This window comes from Myotis lucifugus, unplaced genomic scaffold, assembly GCF_000147115.1.
Source record: "Myotis lucifugus unplaced genomic scaffold, Myoluc2.0 scaffold_67, whole genome shotgun sequence".
Taxonomy (NCBI): domain Eukaryota; kingdom Metazoa; phylum Chordata; class Mammalia; order Chiroptera; family Vespertilionidae; genus Myotis; species Myotis lucifugus.
In genome coordinates, this window is record NW_005871115.1 from 1,977,352 (window position 1) to 1,994,660 (window position 17,309).

The window sequence follows — 17,309 nt, forward strand, 5'->3', positions numbered from 1 at the left end:
GAGAAAGTCCAGGTTGTTACATTTGTGATAATTTTCAGACTATACTCTTTTAAAAAAAAAATGCCCTACAGCAAGCTGAAAAAAATTCAGTTGGTCTAATTAGATAAAATTTGCAAACCATTTTGGAATACAGAGGATTTCTGATTGTGAAAACAAACTCACAACCGCATACCCTCAGCACCCTTAACCCCTCCTCTTTTGAATGTTGTTGAAAACAAAGTGATTCTCAGAAACAGAATTTGCATTCCAGGCCCCGGGCCAGGGAGAATTTAAATAGACAAGTTACAAGCTCTAGAAAATGGAGTCTTATACTAGAAGCCATGGGACACTGCAAGGCTTATCAGATGAACAGCACAGCTCATGATAAAGAAAATGTGTACAAGAGCATATAGGGGCTTCGCTTCATTTTTTAAAAGAAAGAATTTACTTTGGGTCACTTTTCATAAAGCAAACAGCAGCTGTGGCAGGGAGGCTTTCATGCTATGCATGTATATATTGCAGTCACTTAAGAGTTACTAGGCTCCTCAATCAGTCCTCTGTTTCCTTCTGTCAAATCACCTAGCAACATGCACTGTGTACCACAGAATGGAAAGTGGTTAACGTGAGCTAATCCCAGATCAGCTTGCTGCAGAGTGTCGTCTCATGGGCAAAGTCAAATTGCATTTATTCAAACTAGGAGCCATGACTGATGACTTTGTTACCTCTGATGTAGGGTTGTTTGTTTAGTTTTCACCTATACCTCAAATGTAAGAAATCATTTCAATAAAGCAGCCCAGATCACAATAAATTGTGTGCTTTGTCACCACTAATACAGCTTTTTATTTTTTGGCAGTTGAATGGCATTGAAATCAAACTGTTTTTACATTTAATGTCCATTTGAAGTTAATACCATTGAAAAGGAAGAATAGACCTTTAAAAGTTCTCAAAGATGCACTCCAGTCATTGTGCAAAGGTCTTAGAGGTCAAATGGGTTCCCAGATTGCCAAATGGCTGCTGTCAGTGGTGTCATGGAAAAATCACGGAACTGGTCATCAGGAGACTGAGCTTTGTTAGATGTGCTGTTGCCGGGCAGGGGTGGCTCAGTAGTTGAGCATCCACTTATGAACCAGGAGGTCATGGTTGGATTCCCAGTCAGGGCACATGCCTGGATTGCAGGCTTGACCCCTAGTGGGTGGCTTGCTGGAGACAGCAGACTAGTGATTCTCTCTCATCATTGATGTTTCTATTTCTCTCTTCCTCTCCTTCTTCTCTGAAATAAAATATATATATTTTTTAAAAAAATAATATGCTGCTAATTTCTACCCTTGGGCAAGTCACTTCATAATATGCTGGGGCTAAGCATCCCTCCTCATCACTAAAATAAATTCTTTGGATTAGAAGCCAGTTTTCCCATTGTGTTCCTAAGATCCTCTTGACAATTCTAGAGAGCTGAGAAGGTGAGGCGCTACTTCTATTAGATTAGCTAGAATTCCACCTACTCAGTATTTCAAAGTTTTCTCATGATAATTTGTTCAGAGGGGAAATGAGGGGAAGCAGAAGAGCTTCACCTCTAAGAAATCATTTGAAAACCACCAATCCAGGCTAATCTGTCCAGCCTCTTATACTCTGGTGTCTGTCGTGTTAAAGAAAGACTTGCTCCCATGACATAGAGTGCGGTGTGCACCTGGACCCGCTCTTCTCTCTGTTTTACAGAGTGATTTTAGAACTTGCTTTGGATATTGTTCTCAGTGTTTTATCAGAGTTGAGCATGCTTCCTCCTACCTCCCTGGGGAAAGTTAGTCAACCTGCAAATAATTTTTCTAATGAAGGAAGCAGAAAGTGACTTATTTAACAAATGAGACCTAAATTGTATATTTTATTCTAATTCTTTAAATATTAAAAAAATACCTTTCGCATCTCATGAGGAAAATAAACTCAATCCATGCTCACAGTGGTTTACCTAAAGTACATCAGGATTTGTGAGGGGTGATTGCTAGCAAAGTACTGAGAGAAGCACTCTGCGCCAACGTCACAGTTCACCTGCCTTTCCTTGCTCTCCTGCCACATCAAATTGAGCTCTCCTGTGTCTGGTTTTATAATAACACTCTACCTTGTGGAGGATATAGAGCAGTTTTACATTCATCATTCCATCCTCACTTGGCTATAAGACACTTGACAAAATTATTTTAATAATGCAAATAAATTTGGGGCATGACTTTTTCTTTCAGTTCTATACTTTTTCTTTCAGCTCAGTTCTAGGAATCCTTGAGTAATATTAAGATATAATTCATGAAAAGTTTTTTTTAAACACTTTGGAATCAATATGCAATTTTGTTAAAATAGTACGTGTGTCTTCTTTTATAGTCTTCCAACTAATACTCATTGATTGTTGCAAGTTAATATAAGAGAAAATTACATAGAGAATGTATAGTTAATATAGAGGGTTTGAAACAAAAGCTTAAAGAGAAAATAACTCAAATAAATGCAATAGGTATTACTATTACTTCCACAATACCCACTGTGCTTCCCTCTTTCACATAGAAAGATGAATCACAGTGTAAAGAGGACTAAAGTTTAAGCATTCTTTCATCAAGGTTATTAGGGTTTGCTAGTTTCATTTTATTGAAAAAAAGAATAAATTTTTGAACACATTAATGGAAGTTGGTCCTTTACACATGGCCAAGTATTCATAATCTTATGTGAATTGATAAAACATCACAGGATTCACCAGGCAAAAGAGAGGAATATATTTCACATAAGAGGAAGTATGTTCTCAACTGTGATTTTGGTGAACTAGAAAGTAGTGAGACTTAGGCAAACTGACCTACATTTTGTATTAAGAGCCTCAGTTTTTTCAGAGGATCTTTCAAATCTCTCCATGTATTCCAGGCATAGATACTACTGAAGAAGAAACAAACAAACAAACAAAAAACCACACACACTTTTTCTTGTTAATTTTGACTTGATTGACCACATAAATAAATTTAGTATCTTATTTCCCTTCAGCTCTCAGAGAGTTTTTACTAAATTACCGATTTTAGTTCCCAAAGGATTTTTGTTTACTTATTTAAGCCCCAAGATTTTCATTATGTTTGAATATTTTGGTTGCAGACCTCTTTCAAATGTATTATATTTGCATTAAAACATCAATTCTCAACAGATTTAATGATTAGCAATAACTCAGAGTTATAATTATGAACACAATGATACTATATTAAACATAGTGATCACATCAAGGCTTAATGATATATGGAAGGCTTCCCAGATGTTGCTGTTTATATTGAGTTTCTATCAGTTTTTAATAAGTTTTCTTGGTCATTTTTCTTGTTGTTTTTTTGTTTGTTCATCCTCACCAGAGCTTATTGGGTGGGAGAGAGAGAGAGAGGTATGGATGTGAGAGAAACACATCTATTGGTTGCCTTCTGCATACACCCCAACCAGGGCCTGGGACCGAACAAACCTGAAACTCATGTATGTGCCATTGACCAGGAATCAAACCTGAGACCCTTCAGTGAGAAAGGCTGATGCTCTAACGGCTGTGCAACACCAGCCAGGGCTGATCACATCTTTAATAATCAGGGAGTTAAGTGTCACTTCCTGTTTGTATCAATGTAGTTGCCTCTGTCATGCCTTTCTGTTCTTCTATGTTTCTTTTTTATATGTTTCTATCTTTGTAATGTTTTGTTTCTAATATATGTATTTAGAAAATAGGTAATCACTTGTGAAAATTGTATAATATTTCTAGAGTTAATAGTAAATAGGCCCTCTATAATTAAAGTGCATGAATTCCACACATAAGCAGATTTATTATTATTCATTATTCTAATTTATAATCTAAAACATATTTGCAAAGGGGAAATTAACTCTCAATATTAATCTGAAGAAGTTTACATTTCTTGTTTATAGTCCTGGTGATATTCACTTTGCTGCCTCAACGACTTTTTTGTTTTCATCTTTGTCTCCTGGAATGGTCAGGGTAGGTAGCATGCCTGATAACTGAATTCCAGATTGAGTAATAATTATAAAAAGCCAGTTTAGTTTGGTATTGGAGTTGATGAATAATAAGACTATAAAAGAAAGACTAGCTGGTTGTTTTTATATGTCTGTTTATATGAGAATAGAATAATTTTGCACCATGCAATTCACAAAAAATCAATGCCAACGAGGCAATCTCCATTTTCTGTAGGCTAATGTTACAGCTAATTAAAAATTTCATCAATGCTAGAAAACTAGTGACAAAGAATAAAATAAGCTTAAATACTACCTTGTTGCTGAAATTTTTAACCAATTCTTCTTAATGCCTCTATCAGAATTTGTGCTTACAGAATTTCCTGTATTTAAAATGCTTCTGTCCATTATCTCAGTTTACAAATTTGAAAAATGTCACCACATTTATAGTTTTGTAATATGACTTGACTTGATAAGGTTTGAGATATACTGGAAAATTGGGCCTCTATGTCCCTTAATTAACTTTGTATTTCTCATTATTTTAGAGCAATGATTCTGAAACTTTATTGTGTCCTCTGTTCCCTATGGAACTTGTTAAAAATGTAAATATATGGGATTCTTGCCACACCCCCTCTGGTTCTATTGGCCTGGTAGAACTCAGAAATCTGCATTGTAAACAAGTACCCCTGTGATTCTGATTCATGTGTATTCAGGTTCTTCACCTAAGGAGTTGGAAGCTATTGATAAGTGGGCATGGTAATCATGTCCATATTTATTCTTTATAACATGTCCAGAAAACATTATTGATATTTTATTCAAAGGAGTTGCAAACATTTTAAATAATATTTAACATAATAAAGAAATATTTAAAGGGGTGGACTAACTTGATTTCATAATGACATTTTATATAGGAAACCTACTAGTATATGTTGTTGCTTGATTTTTCTAGTTTGAGTAAATGAATTATTTTTATATGCCAAAACACATATTTTTATACTTCCACATGTACTTAAAACCTTTCTCTACTTAACTTTAGAGCAACCATCTAAACCTGAAATTGTTAGCAAAGCGCCATTTCTTGAAACAGAGCAGCTAAAAAAGGTAAGAGCTTGTTTTTGATTAGTTGCTTTCCTTAGCCTAGTATTAAATGCCTTCTCTGGGCCTCAGATGCCAAGACAAATAAGATAGTGATTGTGTAGCTGACAGTGTGACAGGTGCCAGTCAGAAAGTCTGCAGAAGGCAGAGTGGGGACACAGAGGAAGGCGATGCCATTTCTGAAGGAGAAGAGGGAAACGAGAGTAGAGAGAAGCATGTCTTTCTTGTTTGAATGAACTGAACATTTAATGGAGTCATGAAAGATGGGTAGATTTTTCCCAGGCCAGCAATTTGAAGTAATATGATGTGAAAGAGAATGACATTTTTTGGAAAACATAGTTATTTCCATTGCTGAACTTTTGGGTGCTAAGACAGTAGGTGAGAGAGTGAAGTAAGAGGTAAATCTGGAGAGGCAAGAAGAGGCTGGTTTATGATAGGCCTTATGTGTTACATAGGGAATTTGGACTTTATTCTATTGACAAATTAAACTACTGAAAAGTTGAAGTAAAAGTCAGATTTGAAACATCACATTGGCAGAGGTGTGAGGGAGGCTGTAATGGAAGAGGGACAAATCTGGAGTTCCATATTTGGGCACATCAATTGACTAATAATCCCATTTCAGTAGCAAATTTCACTTTATGGTGGAATAAAAACAAGTCTGGAATTCTTTTAATCATATTAACTTTTCCTGCATAATATTAGTTTATAAACAATAAATGTTAAAGTTAAAACACATTTGAAGAAAAGCGGTGGGTGTATGTACTGTAGTATGGAATGGATGTAGTATGAAGCCGAAGAGGTAGCCACACTGTAACACTGTGAGTGATTTCTGCATATGCAGATGTCTGAACCATGGCAATCGCCAGTGTTAATGTAATTATGTTATTTAGTTCATAAGGAGTCATGTTAAAAAGGAATTTAGTTAAAAAGGAATCATGCACAAAATAAAATTGATAATGTTTTTACATGAATGTGGGTTTTATTAATAGTTGCAGCATCTGTGGCATAATTTAAAATGGGCAAGACCATAATTATTTTTATATAAGAGAGCATTCATTCAGCCCTTAGTCAGTGCTTGGAAAATGAGTGGGTCAGGAAAACTTTGGGATGACTCTACTAGTAAAATCCCCTGACGATTCTGAGCTTCCAAATTGACAACCACTGAGGAAACCAAAGTAGTGACATTTCCTCTTTTATTTTGCAGTTGGGTGACTGCATTTCAAAAGACAGTTATCCAGAGGGCAACATCACGTGGTACAGGAGTGGAAGAGTGCTGCAACCCCTTGAAGGAGGTGGGTACTAAGTGGGCAGCAGTTCAGGTGACCTGCTTTGACTTCTCTCATCTGGGGATGCCTTGAACTGTCCTGCACCTGAATGTGTTGCCCTCTTTTGATCTGTGACTATGTGCTTTGTTACTTTAGGTACCCATTAAATCACTAAGTGATTTTTAAAACACCATTTTAGCCCTTGTGCAGGAGAATCTAGAGCAGAGAAAGCGATTCTGTGTGTGGCATGTTTTAGAAGTTAATTAGAGTGAGTGGAAAATCAGATTCCGGGATTATATTTCTGTTTTTGTCTCTGGTTCATGGTTTTGAAAAGATATCCTACCTCACTACATGTCACTTTCCCCTCCTGTTGAATACATTGAGAAGGACAAAACCATTTCTTAAAGGTGTTTGTGGCATTTAATTGAGAATTGTGATTTTTTTAAAATGAAGATCCTGTCATTAGTGTTCTGTATTTTCTTCAGTGGTGGACATAGTTTTTAAAAAAGAAATGGACCCGGTAACTCAACTGTACACCATGACTTCATCCCTGGAGTACAAGACAACCAAGGCTGACATACAAATGCCATTCACCTGCTCTGTGACATATTATGGACCATCAGGCCAGAAAACAGTTTATTCTGAACAAGCAGTCTTTGATATCTACTGTAAGTAACTCAACATATCATTATGCAATTTAATTCATTAGGAAAAAAATTCAAAATGCTTATCAGCCTTTTAAGTCGTTAATGATTTTGGGATTCTACTTCCAACCCCATACTCCTACTCCATAGCACACTAATAATCTCTTCCTCGTTGAAAGACCTATAGAATAAAGGCTTACGTGTCTTTATTGTGATATCTTTCACTCCCTAATTGGTTACTTTTTAGTGTTTTTTCTGTATTCTGCTAGATGCTAAAGTTCCTTAAATACAAGATTTCTAACTTAGTCTTATCCCTCTGATGGTTCTGAGCCCTGACACATAGCCCTGAACTTTCTAGGAGTTCAAAATGCCCTCTGATGGTTTCCTGAATGAATGACAGATGAATAGAGGCTTATGGCTGATGGATCTTCTAGATAAGGGCTTTCCATTTCAATTATGAGATTTATTTTATTAGTGAAATCAGTTGCTTAAGTTAAATAGGATGTTGTATTCCAAGATGTTTTGGTTAACTTTATTTCACAGATTTGAAACCTGTAATAATAGACTACAAAGGAAACTTCTTAATTATCTGGTCTAACTCAATTATTTTACTTAGCAGTAAAGTGAGGCCCTGAAACTTGTCCTAAATTAGAGGCTGGGTTAGAATCCTTTTCTCTAATGCCGTGCTCTTTCCTGTAAAACAGATGCCAAGATAATCTAATGATGAAGAGCAAACGTGCTGGTGATCCTGTCTCGGCTCTGTTATTACTCTGTGTTTCTAGAAGAGTAGCTTAAATACTCTAGGGTTCACTCTTCTTATCTCAAAATGGGAAAAATATAATACTTAATTTAATAGTGTCATTATGGAGATTAAGTGAAATCACAAATCTAAAATGGCATACTGTATGGCACATTAAATGCTCTTTATTAAGTATTACAAAATTATCATTGTTACTACATAAAGATATATATAGTGATATCTTTTTAGGAAAAGGCAAGAAAGAAGTTTATTTTTTAAATGCATCAAAAATTCTTGTAATGCTTCCATGTGTTGGAGAATAACCTAACACTTCTACATCTGCTCTGGAAAAAGGACATAAAGTCCACCTGAGCCTCAGAGTTTTTACCCACCTACATTTCTATTTTGGTTCCATAAAGTGTGGAACCTTATTAAGAACAAAACTGAAATTCCACTTGTCCTAAGAATAAAGGGTCATTATTGCCTTTCACTTTGCAAATATGCACATTTCAACTTGACTCAAAGGGAATGATTGAGAGGATTTCATCATGTGCAGCTTATCTAAAAACAAGCTATTATTTCTGTCTGTTCAAATATTCAATTGGAAATAAACTATCTTGGTATAAGTGCAGGAATACAAGAGAGGAAAGAGCATCAAGATGAGTAATAAAGAATGGGAAATTGGCTTAAGAAAGAACAAGTATATGTGCGTGTCAGGCATGGGGAGTTTGATAGGCAGAGAGGTTCTTGATCTTATTGAAGGCAATTATTTTACTGTGACTGGATGTGCTGGGTGCATTCAGCATGGCTTTTGAGAAGGCACAATGTATGCAGTGCTGGGCTTCATGGTGAAGACACAAACATGTTTGTGATATAGTTTTGATATTTAAGGAATTTGCTACTCCACTAGGGAAACTGTCAGTGCCAGATTGCAAGCGGTCCAGGTGCCACAGGGACTTGATGAACAGTCCTAAGAGCTCAGGTGCTCAAGGACAGTGATCATCAAACTTGAATATGCACCAGCATCACCTAGACTAGAGAACTTGTCAGAACACAGATTGCTGGACCCTGCTCTAGTTTCTCATCCACTGGTTCTGGGAGGAGCCAGCGCTTTGCATTTATAACAAATGCCCTGGTGATGCTAATGCTGCTGATCAAAGACCACACTTTGAGAAGCCCTGCTCCAGGGTGACGTCAGAGAAGAGAAGGGGGCAGCTGAATCAAAAGGACATAGTGTACACTCAAGAAAAAGAAATTTGATAAATTCATCTTTAAAAAGTTGTCCAAGTCCATTCCTTCCTTATCTTATTCAGTCAGTTAAGAATCCTTATAGAATCTGGTTTCTTAATTGTTGTGTTTATCTGATTTCTGCCTTCTTGCCCCACCCAAGATTATGCCACCATTCTTCATCATCTATATTTTGGGTGACACTTTTCTAAGTAGTATTCCTCTTGTTTATTCACTCCAAACTGCCCTCCAAGATGCTGTCAGAAATATCTTTCTAAAACACAGGTGATTATGTCACTGCTGCGATTAAAATTCTTCAATGACACCTTAGATCTCTGAGACTGATCTTCACACTCCTGAGCAATTTCAATGTGCCTTAAGTCTCCCATGCACATGGTCTTGCTCTGTCTCAACCTTCATTACTTCACTGTACCTACCACAGTTCGTTCTGTTTTCCAGATTCTTCCTCTAAAATACCACTTACATGCCTAGCCATATACTGTTACCACCTCACCATTGTTATCTAGCAAACACCTACTTAGTCTTCAAAACCCAGGTCCAGAGTCAATTCCTGCTAGAAGCTTCCCACTCTCATGCATCTATAAGCTACCAGTGGTCGCTTCGCTTACATCTATGCAGTTTTTACATTATAGTCTTAAGTGTGGTGTAATCGTAATTTGAAAGTTCGTTGAAGGTGAGTACTATGCTGCTTTCACATTTATAACTCTAGTACTTAGTAGCACAAAATATTGGCTAACAAATGAATAAATGACTGGACAGAGGATAAATTAAGAGATGGGAGAAAGAAAATTTGAGTAGTCTCTTTTGGTTAAAATGTAGGGGTATGTATAGAGTAGTGAGATGAAAAATAGATACCAGGTTAGGAACTATTTATTTCAGTCATACATATTGGGAATGCATGAGGGTTTTGAATATCATTGTAATAGTCAAAGCACAGCTTAAAAACTGATTTAGAGGAAATACACAGGGATGGGCAAAAGTAGGTTTATAGTTGTTTATATGTAAAATACAATAATTAACTAATAATACAAGAATAAACTCTGTTTGGTGCACTCAAAATTGTAAACCTACTTGTGCCCATCCCTGTATATGAAGGAGGAGAAAAGAGAAGGTGAGGGACTGAATTAAGTTTGATGGCAGTGTTTCCCCTATAGATTAATTAGAGCCTGGACTAGGGAAGTGTTAATAGGGATAGAAGGAGAGACTCACGTGCCAAATATATTAAGTATTAATCATTAAGACTGGGTGATTGAGTGGATAAGAGAAGACAAAGGAGAAAGCCAGAGTAACTGGCAGAATGACAGAGTAAAATTCAAAATCAGGGCAAAGGGAATGCAAGAGATCATTAGTTTTGCTTGAGGCATGTTAGTGGATATCAAGAAAAGTAAAATGTGAAAAGTAAAATGTTACATTAACCTTCTGAACTCGGTCCTTCCACCCTCTAATGCAGAGCAGAGCCTATTGAAAAGGGGACACAGACAAGGGGAATTTTGAAATGGAGCAGGAAGTCAGATGGATTGTGTCAGCCTTGATTGGAGATGTGCCACAGTGGCAAGAAATGGGCCAAAGCTAGTCGGAGAAGGGGCACCTAAAAGAGTGAGGAAGGCCTAGGAATGGAAGGTCAGAATATGCGAACAAAATCAAACTTAATTTACTTTCCAACTTTACCAGGAACAGCTGGTCAGGATTCTACCTCAGACAAATTGAGAAAAACAAAAAAGAAATATATTAAGCCAATCATTGTTCAGCCTCAGAACATTCTGGGCAAATACTCAGAGATGCCCAAGCATGAAGAAATGCCAAAGAAGCAATTTAAAACAATCCTCCTAAGTTTTTCCTGTACTTTAATCTTAGAAATATAAATAAGTGACTGCAAGAGATAGAAGAAAGCACCAAAATCTACCACTTACTTGTTTTAGCTAATAGCAAAATAAGTCTTCATAGATCATTTTTAGTGCTACCAGTTTGGAAATATAGGCACATACCTCAATGGTATTAAGCCTCTGGAAAGGTTCTGTAAAATAAACCTTTGCATTAAATGGTTTTGAAATTCATTGTTTATTGTATTATCAAGCTATATAACAGGTGGCTAAGTTAGAAAGTGCGTGATTTATAACTACCAGCACCACTTCCTTTTATTTCATACTAGAGGCCTGGTGCATGAAAATTTATGCACTGAGGCGGCGTCTCTCAGCTTGGCCTGCCCTCTCTCATAGTCTAGGAGCCCTCAGGGAATGTCCTACTGATGGCTTAGGCCAGATCCCTCCAGGGAGCAGGCCTAAGCTGCAGTCTGGCCACCCTCTGCGGGGGGCAACTGGGTCGATCAGGGGAAGGCACCACCCTGCTGCTGCTGCCACTGCCAGCCGCCATGGCTGCTGGCCCTCCTCGGCCCTCGCAGCCACTGTGGCTTTGTCGGGAAGGACATCGGGAAGACGTTTAGTCTATCCAGTCTAATTAGCATAATACCCTTTTATTAGTATAGACTAGAGGCCCGGTGCATGAATTCATGCACGGGTGGGGTCCCTTGGCCTTGCCGGCTATTGGGGCCGATCGGGGCCAAGGGAGGTTTTGGCTGGTTGGGACAGGGGCCACGGAAGGTTGGCCAGTGGCTCTGATCGAGATCATCCAGGCCACTGGCCGGGGAGAGGGACCGTTGGAGGTTGGCTGGCTGGGGGAGGTTGGCTGTGGGAGCACACTGAACAGAGTTCATTCAGTTAATTATTGTATTTTACATATGAACAACTATAAACCTACTTTTGCCCATCCCTGTGTATTTCCTGCATTGAGCATTTGCCCCCTGGTGGTCAGTGTATCTTATAGCAACCGGTTGACCAGTCGTTCAGTCCTTTGATCATTTGGTTTCTTAGGCTTTTATATAGAGAGATTTGCTAGATATGGTTCACTTGCTCCAGGCTTTAATTTCTTTAGCATTCTAATGTTGAGCAGTAGCCTCACTAAAGAATACCCTTTGGCCCTGTTTTCTCCCTAAAATTGATCAAAATGGAATGAAAGTTGCATCTTGGCTCCACTGAATGGAACAGAATTACAATATACTTATGGTCTTGTTGATTGTGTTTAGCATCACCCTCAGTTCATTGCATTCATCTTTTTGAAAGCGGATCTACTCTCCTGAATCCCCAAAATATTGCTGGCTGGCATTATTTAGCTCATGTGTCTTTTTATTTAATATAAAGTATTATTATGTAATGTGAATGCAGGAGTGCCTAATAGCTTTAACTACTTTGCTAGCTGATCCAGTCTTTCCAAACTGTTAAGATTCATATAATATAGTTAAATGTCCCTATAATGAAATCACATAGTGCAATTGTTCCTACTGGTCTGGTACCCATAAAATAATTATGGTCATTCCTACCTCAGTTGAAGAAATTTTGCTAAGAAGAAATTGATTTTTTTTTATAACAAGGTTTCTTTGCAGTTTGTTCTAACCAAGATTAGTGCTTGGTGTAGCAAGTAGCTATTAACTTCAATCCTTCTATAAAAAGATACATTTAAGTAATTACCATGACTAGCTTCTTGAGAAAATTGCGTATAATTTAGTCATTTACATTGTATGTACAGAGTAATTTGGTACTTGACAAAAATGGTTAACTCGTATCTGTGACTCCTACAGATCCTACAGAGCAAGTGACACTCCAAGTGCTGCCACCAAGAAGTGCCATCAAAGAAGGGGACAACATTACTCTGAAATGCCTAGGCAATGGCAACCCTCCCCCTGAGGAGTTTTTCTTTTACTTACCAGTAAGAGCTTAAGAATTATTACTTGAGCTAGAACTCTATCATTTGTCCTGTTGTTTGGCAGCTGGCTGACATTATGGATTGAATGTACATGATGAGTAGCTTAAGTGAGAAAGGCTGTTTTTCTTGGGGACAAGGGATACCATTTTTCAGCATCTTCCAATGGTCTTGCCTTTTTTTTTCAATGTCAAGAGATTTTGAGGAAAAATGCCAATCACAGAAAACCATAATGATAAAACCTCAACATTCATTATCCAAGTAAACTATAAAAACCTTTAGATGCAGGTAACTGAAATGAAGAGTGATGGCAGCAAATGCTCTGATACAGATTGTAAATCCATCCATAGCACCTTCCTGAACACACCTGGGGACCTCTGAAGTAGGAACAGTCCTGTTGCAGATTATAGTTAGCTTGTCAGACTAAAGCTGGGGCTATATCTTGCCATGGCAGATGGTTTCGAAGCACCAGTTCCTTGACCTTTATCAGTATCATAGATGAAAGAAATGATATGTATAGAGGATCACTCGGATAATTCTTCTAGGATGTGTTCTAGATGTCACAGTGATAGGGAGCCAGACTAGGAGACAGCTCATGTGAGGACAACTGTTTGCTCTCCGACAGCTCTTTCTGAGTTTTTCTTTGACATAACCTGCCATTGAGAGAAGCCTTGTACAACTATGTATGCGTTTACTGCAGGGTTATGTTTACAAATGTCATCTGCTGCATTACTCAGTAGTGCTGAAGACTGTCATCTTAATCCCAAGCAACATTACTCAGAAGACTAGTATAAGTAATTTCCTTTAGACTTCAATGTTGACACGCAACTTTGTTTCTTCTAATAAATTGACATACTGTTTTTGTCTCATGTGCAAATGCTGTTTTGAAACTAGTTATGTTTCCACCTTGGCTATCGGGGATCACAGAGCCAAATGTTGTCTTAGTTTTAGCAATAATATCTGGTACTTATATTTTTTCAACATATATTCCCAGTTCATCTATATGTTAATATTTAGTCTGTTATTGTTTTTTTTCTCCTTTTATTTATTTTTTTCTCCTTTTATTTATTATTCTCCTACTTTCTCCTTCCTTCCTTGCCTCCTACTTCCTTCCTTTCTTCCTTATTTCCTACCATTCCTTTTCTCTTTTTTTATTTGGATAAATAGCATGTTTTATTTTAAGTCACCTTGAATATTTCTATCAGATTAGGCAAGGCATAAATATAAAAATAAAATATTAGAAATTAAAAAAATAAAATGTAATTCATGCTATCAATAAGACAGATGTCATCAATACAATGTAAATTAGCTCCTCAATATTAATTATTTTTCCAGGAATCAGATAATACAAACTCTACTCTTATTTGTCCAATCAAAGAACTATATAACCTTTTTTTATTTGAGAAAATGTCATTTTCATCAAGAAATACCACTGTTCTTATTGTAGCTACCAAGTGCAATAACCTGACATTTTGCCTCTATCAAAAGGGACAGCCCGAAGGAATAAGAAGCTCAAATACTTACACACTGACAGATGTGAGGCGCAATGCAACAGGAGACTACAGATGCTCCCTGACAGACAAAAAGAGCATGATTGCATCAACAACCATCACCGTGCACTGTAAGTCACCTTATTCTTCATATAATGTGGTTTCGTGTGACTTACTGAAGGTCATAGAAACCAGCTCCACCTCACTCCAGATTTGCACTGCAATGTTGAAACCTTGCATGGATCGAATAGCTGCAACTTTGACGGTGATAAACCTCCATCTTTTTTATAAATGCCTTCAGTTTGAGGTATCAACAAAACATATACATGGATATTAAAGAAGTAACTCTATCTTTTAAATAAAACATTTAGATATTCCTGAAATTTACAAAGTTTGCACTTGGCACATAAAAGTATAGATTAAGTATCACTTTGAAAATAGCATAGATAATATTAATACCCAATCCCAAGCAGCACAGACTTCATGTTAAAAATAAAAGTGAATGTAGACTCAACCTTTGGAAGAGGGGGTAGAGACTACTAAAAGCCATTTATTGGCTTCTTTGGAGAAAGATGAAACTTTTTGGAACTAGAGCCTCTTCAAAATCACCCTGAAGTACCTTTTTTTGTTAACTTTTCACCTGCTTTTGATCTCCATGTACTACAGAAGTTATATTTACTCCAGTGTAATAGCAAAAGATACACATAGAAAACAGACACTTTACTTGTGTTTGTTATATTGTAACTCCTGGAAGTCTATATTACTGATGTACTTGATGCAGCGTGGAAATTGGGAATGAATTTGAATTGTTCTCTGGTGACACTAGACTTCACAGAGTGCTTTGGGCAAATGTCCGTCTTGCTTGGAAGTACAGACCAAACATCCTAACATATATTTTGCACCCAACAGCACCATCATATAAATAGGTTTCCTCTAGACATGATCCACTGCCATCCCTTTGAGTATGAGGGGTTTCCTTGTTTTAAAATTGAAAGAGAATTTAGAAATGGTCCTGAGGAAATGATTCTAAATATTTCACTTGACCCATAATGCTTGGGAAACAGGTAGGACAGAAGCTAAAACTTTGAGGGAGATACAGGGAGGTACTTTAGGGAACGGAGTAACCAGATGGTTACTCTGGAGTGTGTGATGTTGGAAGGTCATCCTGGGAAGGCCTGTAAAAATGGTGCACTGTTAAGAAATACTCACAGCCAGTCCACTTCTCTGTTTTTTGCTCAATATTCATGTTGCACAGATCTGAGTATGTCTGCCACCAGGGACTGTTTAGACAAAATGCAGTGACCTCTCAGGATAGCAACAGCGCTACTTTTCTCTGAGAACTAATCAGTCCTGGGGCCATTATTTATCCAGCCTGTTCTATGAAAAGATAAAGTGAATTAAGAGATTATAACCAACATATAGAATTGTTTATGGAATAACTATCTGATATAACTGGGTCAATAACTAATAGTCCAGTGCTAAGAGGTGGTACGGTTATGTTGAAGAGATGTTAGCTACTTAGCTACTAGGAACCCTAAAACGAGAGGGCTCTTATTTGTATCACTTGTAGATCAAGCAGGGAGAAATAGATAACAGACTAATAAAGCAAAGCACTTGGATACAGCTACATAGTCCCTCCAGGATACTGGGATGAGGAAAAAAATGTAAAAGCATGTAATAGTTTAATTGGAGTTCAGTGCATTTTACTGGATTTAAATGATTTTTATTCTTGGCAGGTAGACTCTTAATATTAGATTTTAAGTCCTAGATAGCTCCTTAAAAGCTGAAAAAAAGTATTGCAAGCACATCAAGATTTTTCTCTAAGTTACATGAAATGAAAACATAAAAACCCCTTCTTTGCCCATTTATCTGGATAGCTTGTTTGTTTTCCAAAAACAAGATTTGTTTACTTTTCATTGGTGGCTGAAGGGAGTGTGTGTGGCTGGAGAATCTCCAGCCCATACTTGCACATGTTTGCAAAACAGACCTCTCAGCAGGGCTTCCACCCACAGACCCATAGTTGCTGATGAAATGTCTGCTATTTTTCTGCCAATTCCTGCACATAGAGATTCTTCATCAGAACCTCCAAAGCCCGCCATCGTGCTTTAAAATCTATCACTGGCAAGTTAACTCTCTAGGAAAGGAAAACTTCTAACTCACCCTAAATAGAATTTTTATTTAAATATAATTCATCAAAAAACTCCACTTTTCTATGTGAACATGCATATTTTAATATTAATGAGAATCTGAGAAAGCCTACTTCAACAAATAGTTTTGAGAGCCTACCATGTGGCAGACACTGTGGAAACACAGTGACAACTCAAATTGTTGTCCCTACCCTCGTGGTGCTTATAGCCTAGCAGGAGAAACAAGAATTTAAAACTGATGTTCAAACAACCAACGAATCGCAATGATAACATGTAAAACCAAGGAGAAGCACAGGGTATGATAGCAAATTCCCACTGATACAGAGTACAGTTACAACTCTGAGATTGGCAAGCACAGTATTTTACATTCTGGCCTCAATTTAACTTCCATATGTTATAACCATTCATACCAGATTACTCGCCATTGTGAAATTTCTCTCACCTCTTTGACTGTTTATGTGGCAGAAGTTTTTTCTATATCTCCACTTATCAAAGTCCTTCTCAACCACTGGGGCCACAATCATACTGCCCCCTATACAAAACCTTTATTACTGCTTTGAAATCCAGTTTGGCTCTTGTCTCTATACTCTCATCTTTACTTATACCACTGTTTGTAGCCCTTCCTTTAGTTTTTTTCAACAAATATTTATTGAGCCCCTAATTTCTAGCATGTTTGCCACCAGGTGCTGATTTCATACTGCTGTGGATTATAGTTGCATAGTTGAGTACAATTACCTCTACCTCAAAAATGGTACATTACAAGCTCAAGTGATTCATCTCTGTATCTCCAATCAGTGCTTGGAGCATAGTAGCTGTACAAGAAATGTTTATCATATTGAACTAGATTTTCCTCATACAGATTATACTATGACAGTAAAATTTTTATGGAAATTATTTCTCTAAAAGATTATACCTCCTTAGATATATATACTGAATTTTAAAAAGATGATATCTGCTAACAGTGTACCTTACAATAGATCTGATTTAAAATGTCAACTGCA

General features: G+C 37.2%; 1 protein-coding gene across 9 annotated transcripts in view; it reads left to right on the top strand.

The window, feature by feature from the left end:
• Nucleotides 1–17,309, top strand: part of ALCAM (activated leukocyte cell adhesion molecule) — a 210,831-nt gene that overhangs the window by 155,815 nt on the left and 37,707 nt on the right. For 8 of the 9 annotated variants that reach the window (XR_002829599.1, XM_014457007.1, XM_006090057.2 and 5 more), the window contains exons 4-8: nt 4,964–5,028; nt 6,227–6,314; nt 6,773–6,955; nt 12,550–12,677; nt 14,160–14,292. Coding sequence is in view for 8 of the 9 variants with exons in the window: in XM_014457007.1 (XP_014312493.1) it covers nt 4,964–5,028; nt 6,227–6,314; nt 6,773–6,955; nt 12,550–12,677; nt 14,160–14,292 (597 nt within the window). In the remaining variant the exon portion in view is untranslated. The remainder of the gene's footprint in view (nt 1–4,963; nt 5,029–6,226; nt 6,315–6,772; nt 6,956–12,549; nt 12,678–14,159; nt 14,293–17,309) is intronic. The other variant, XM_023754931.1, reaches the window with a different exon arrangement.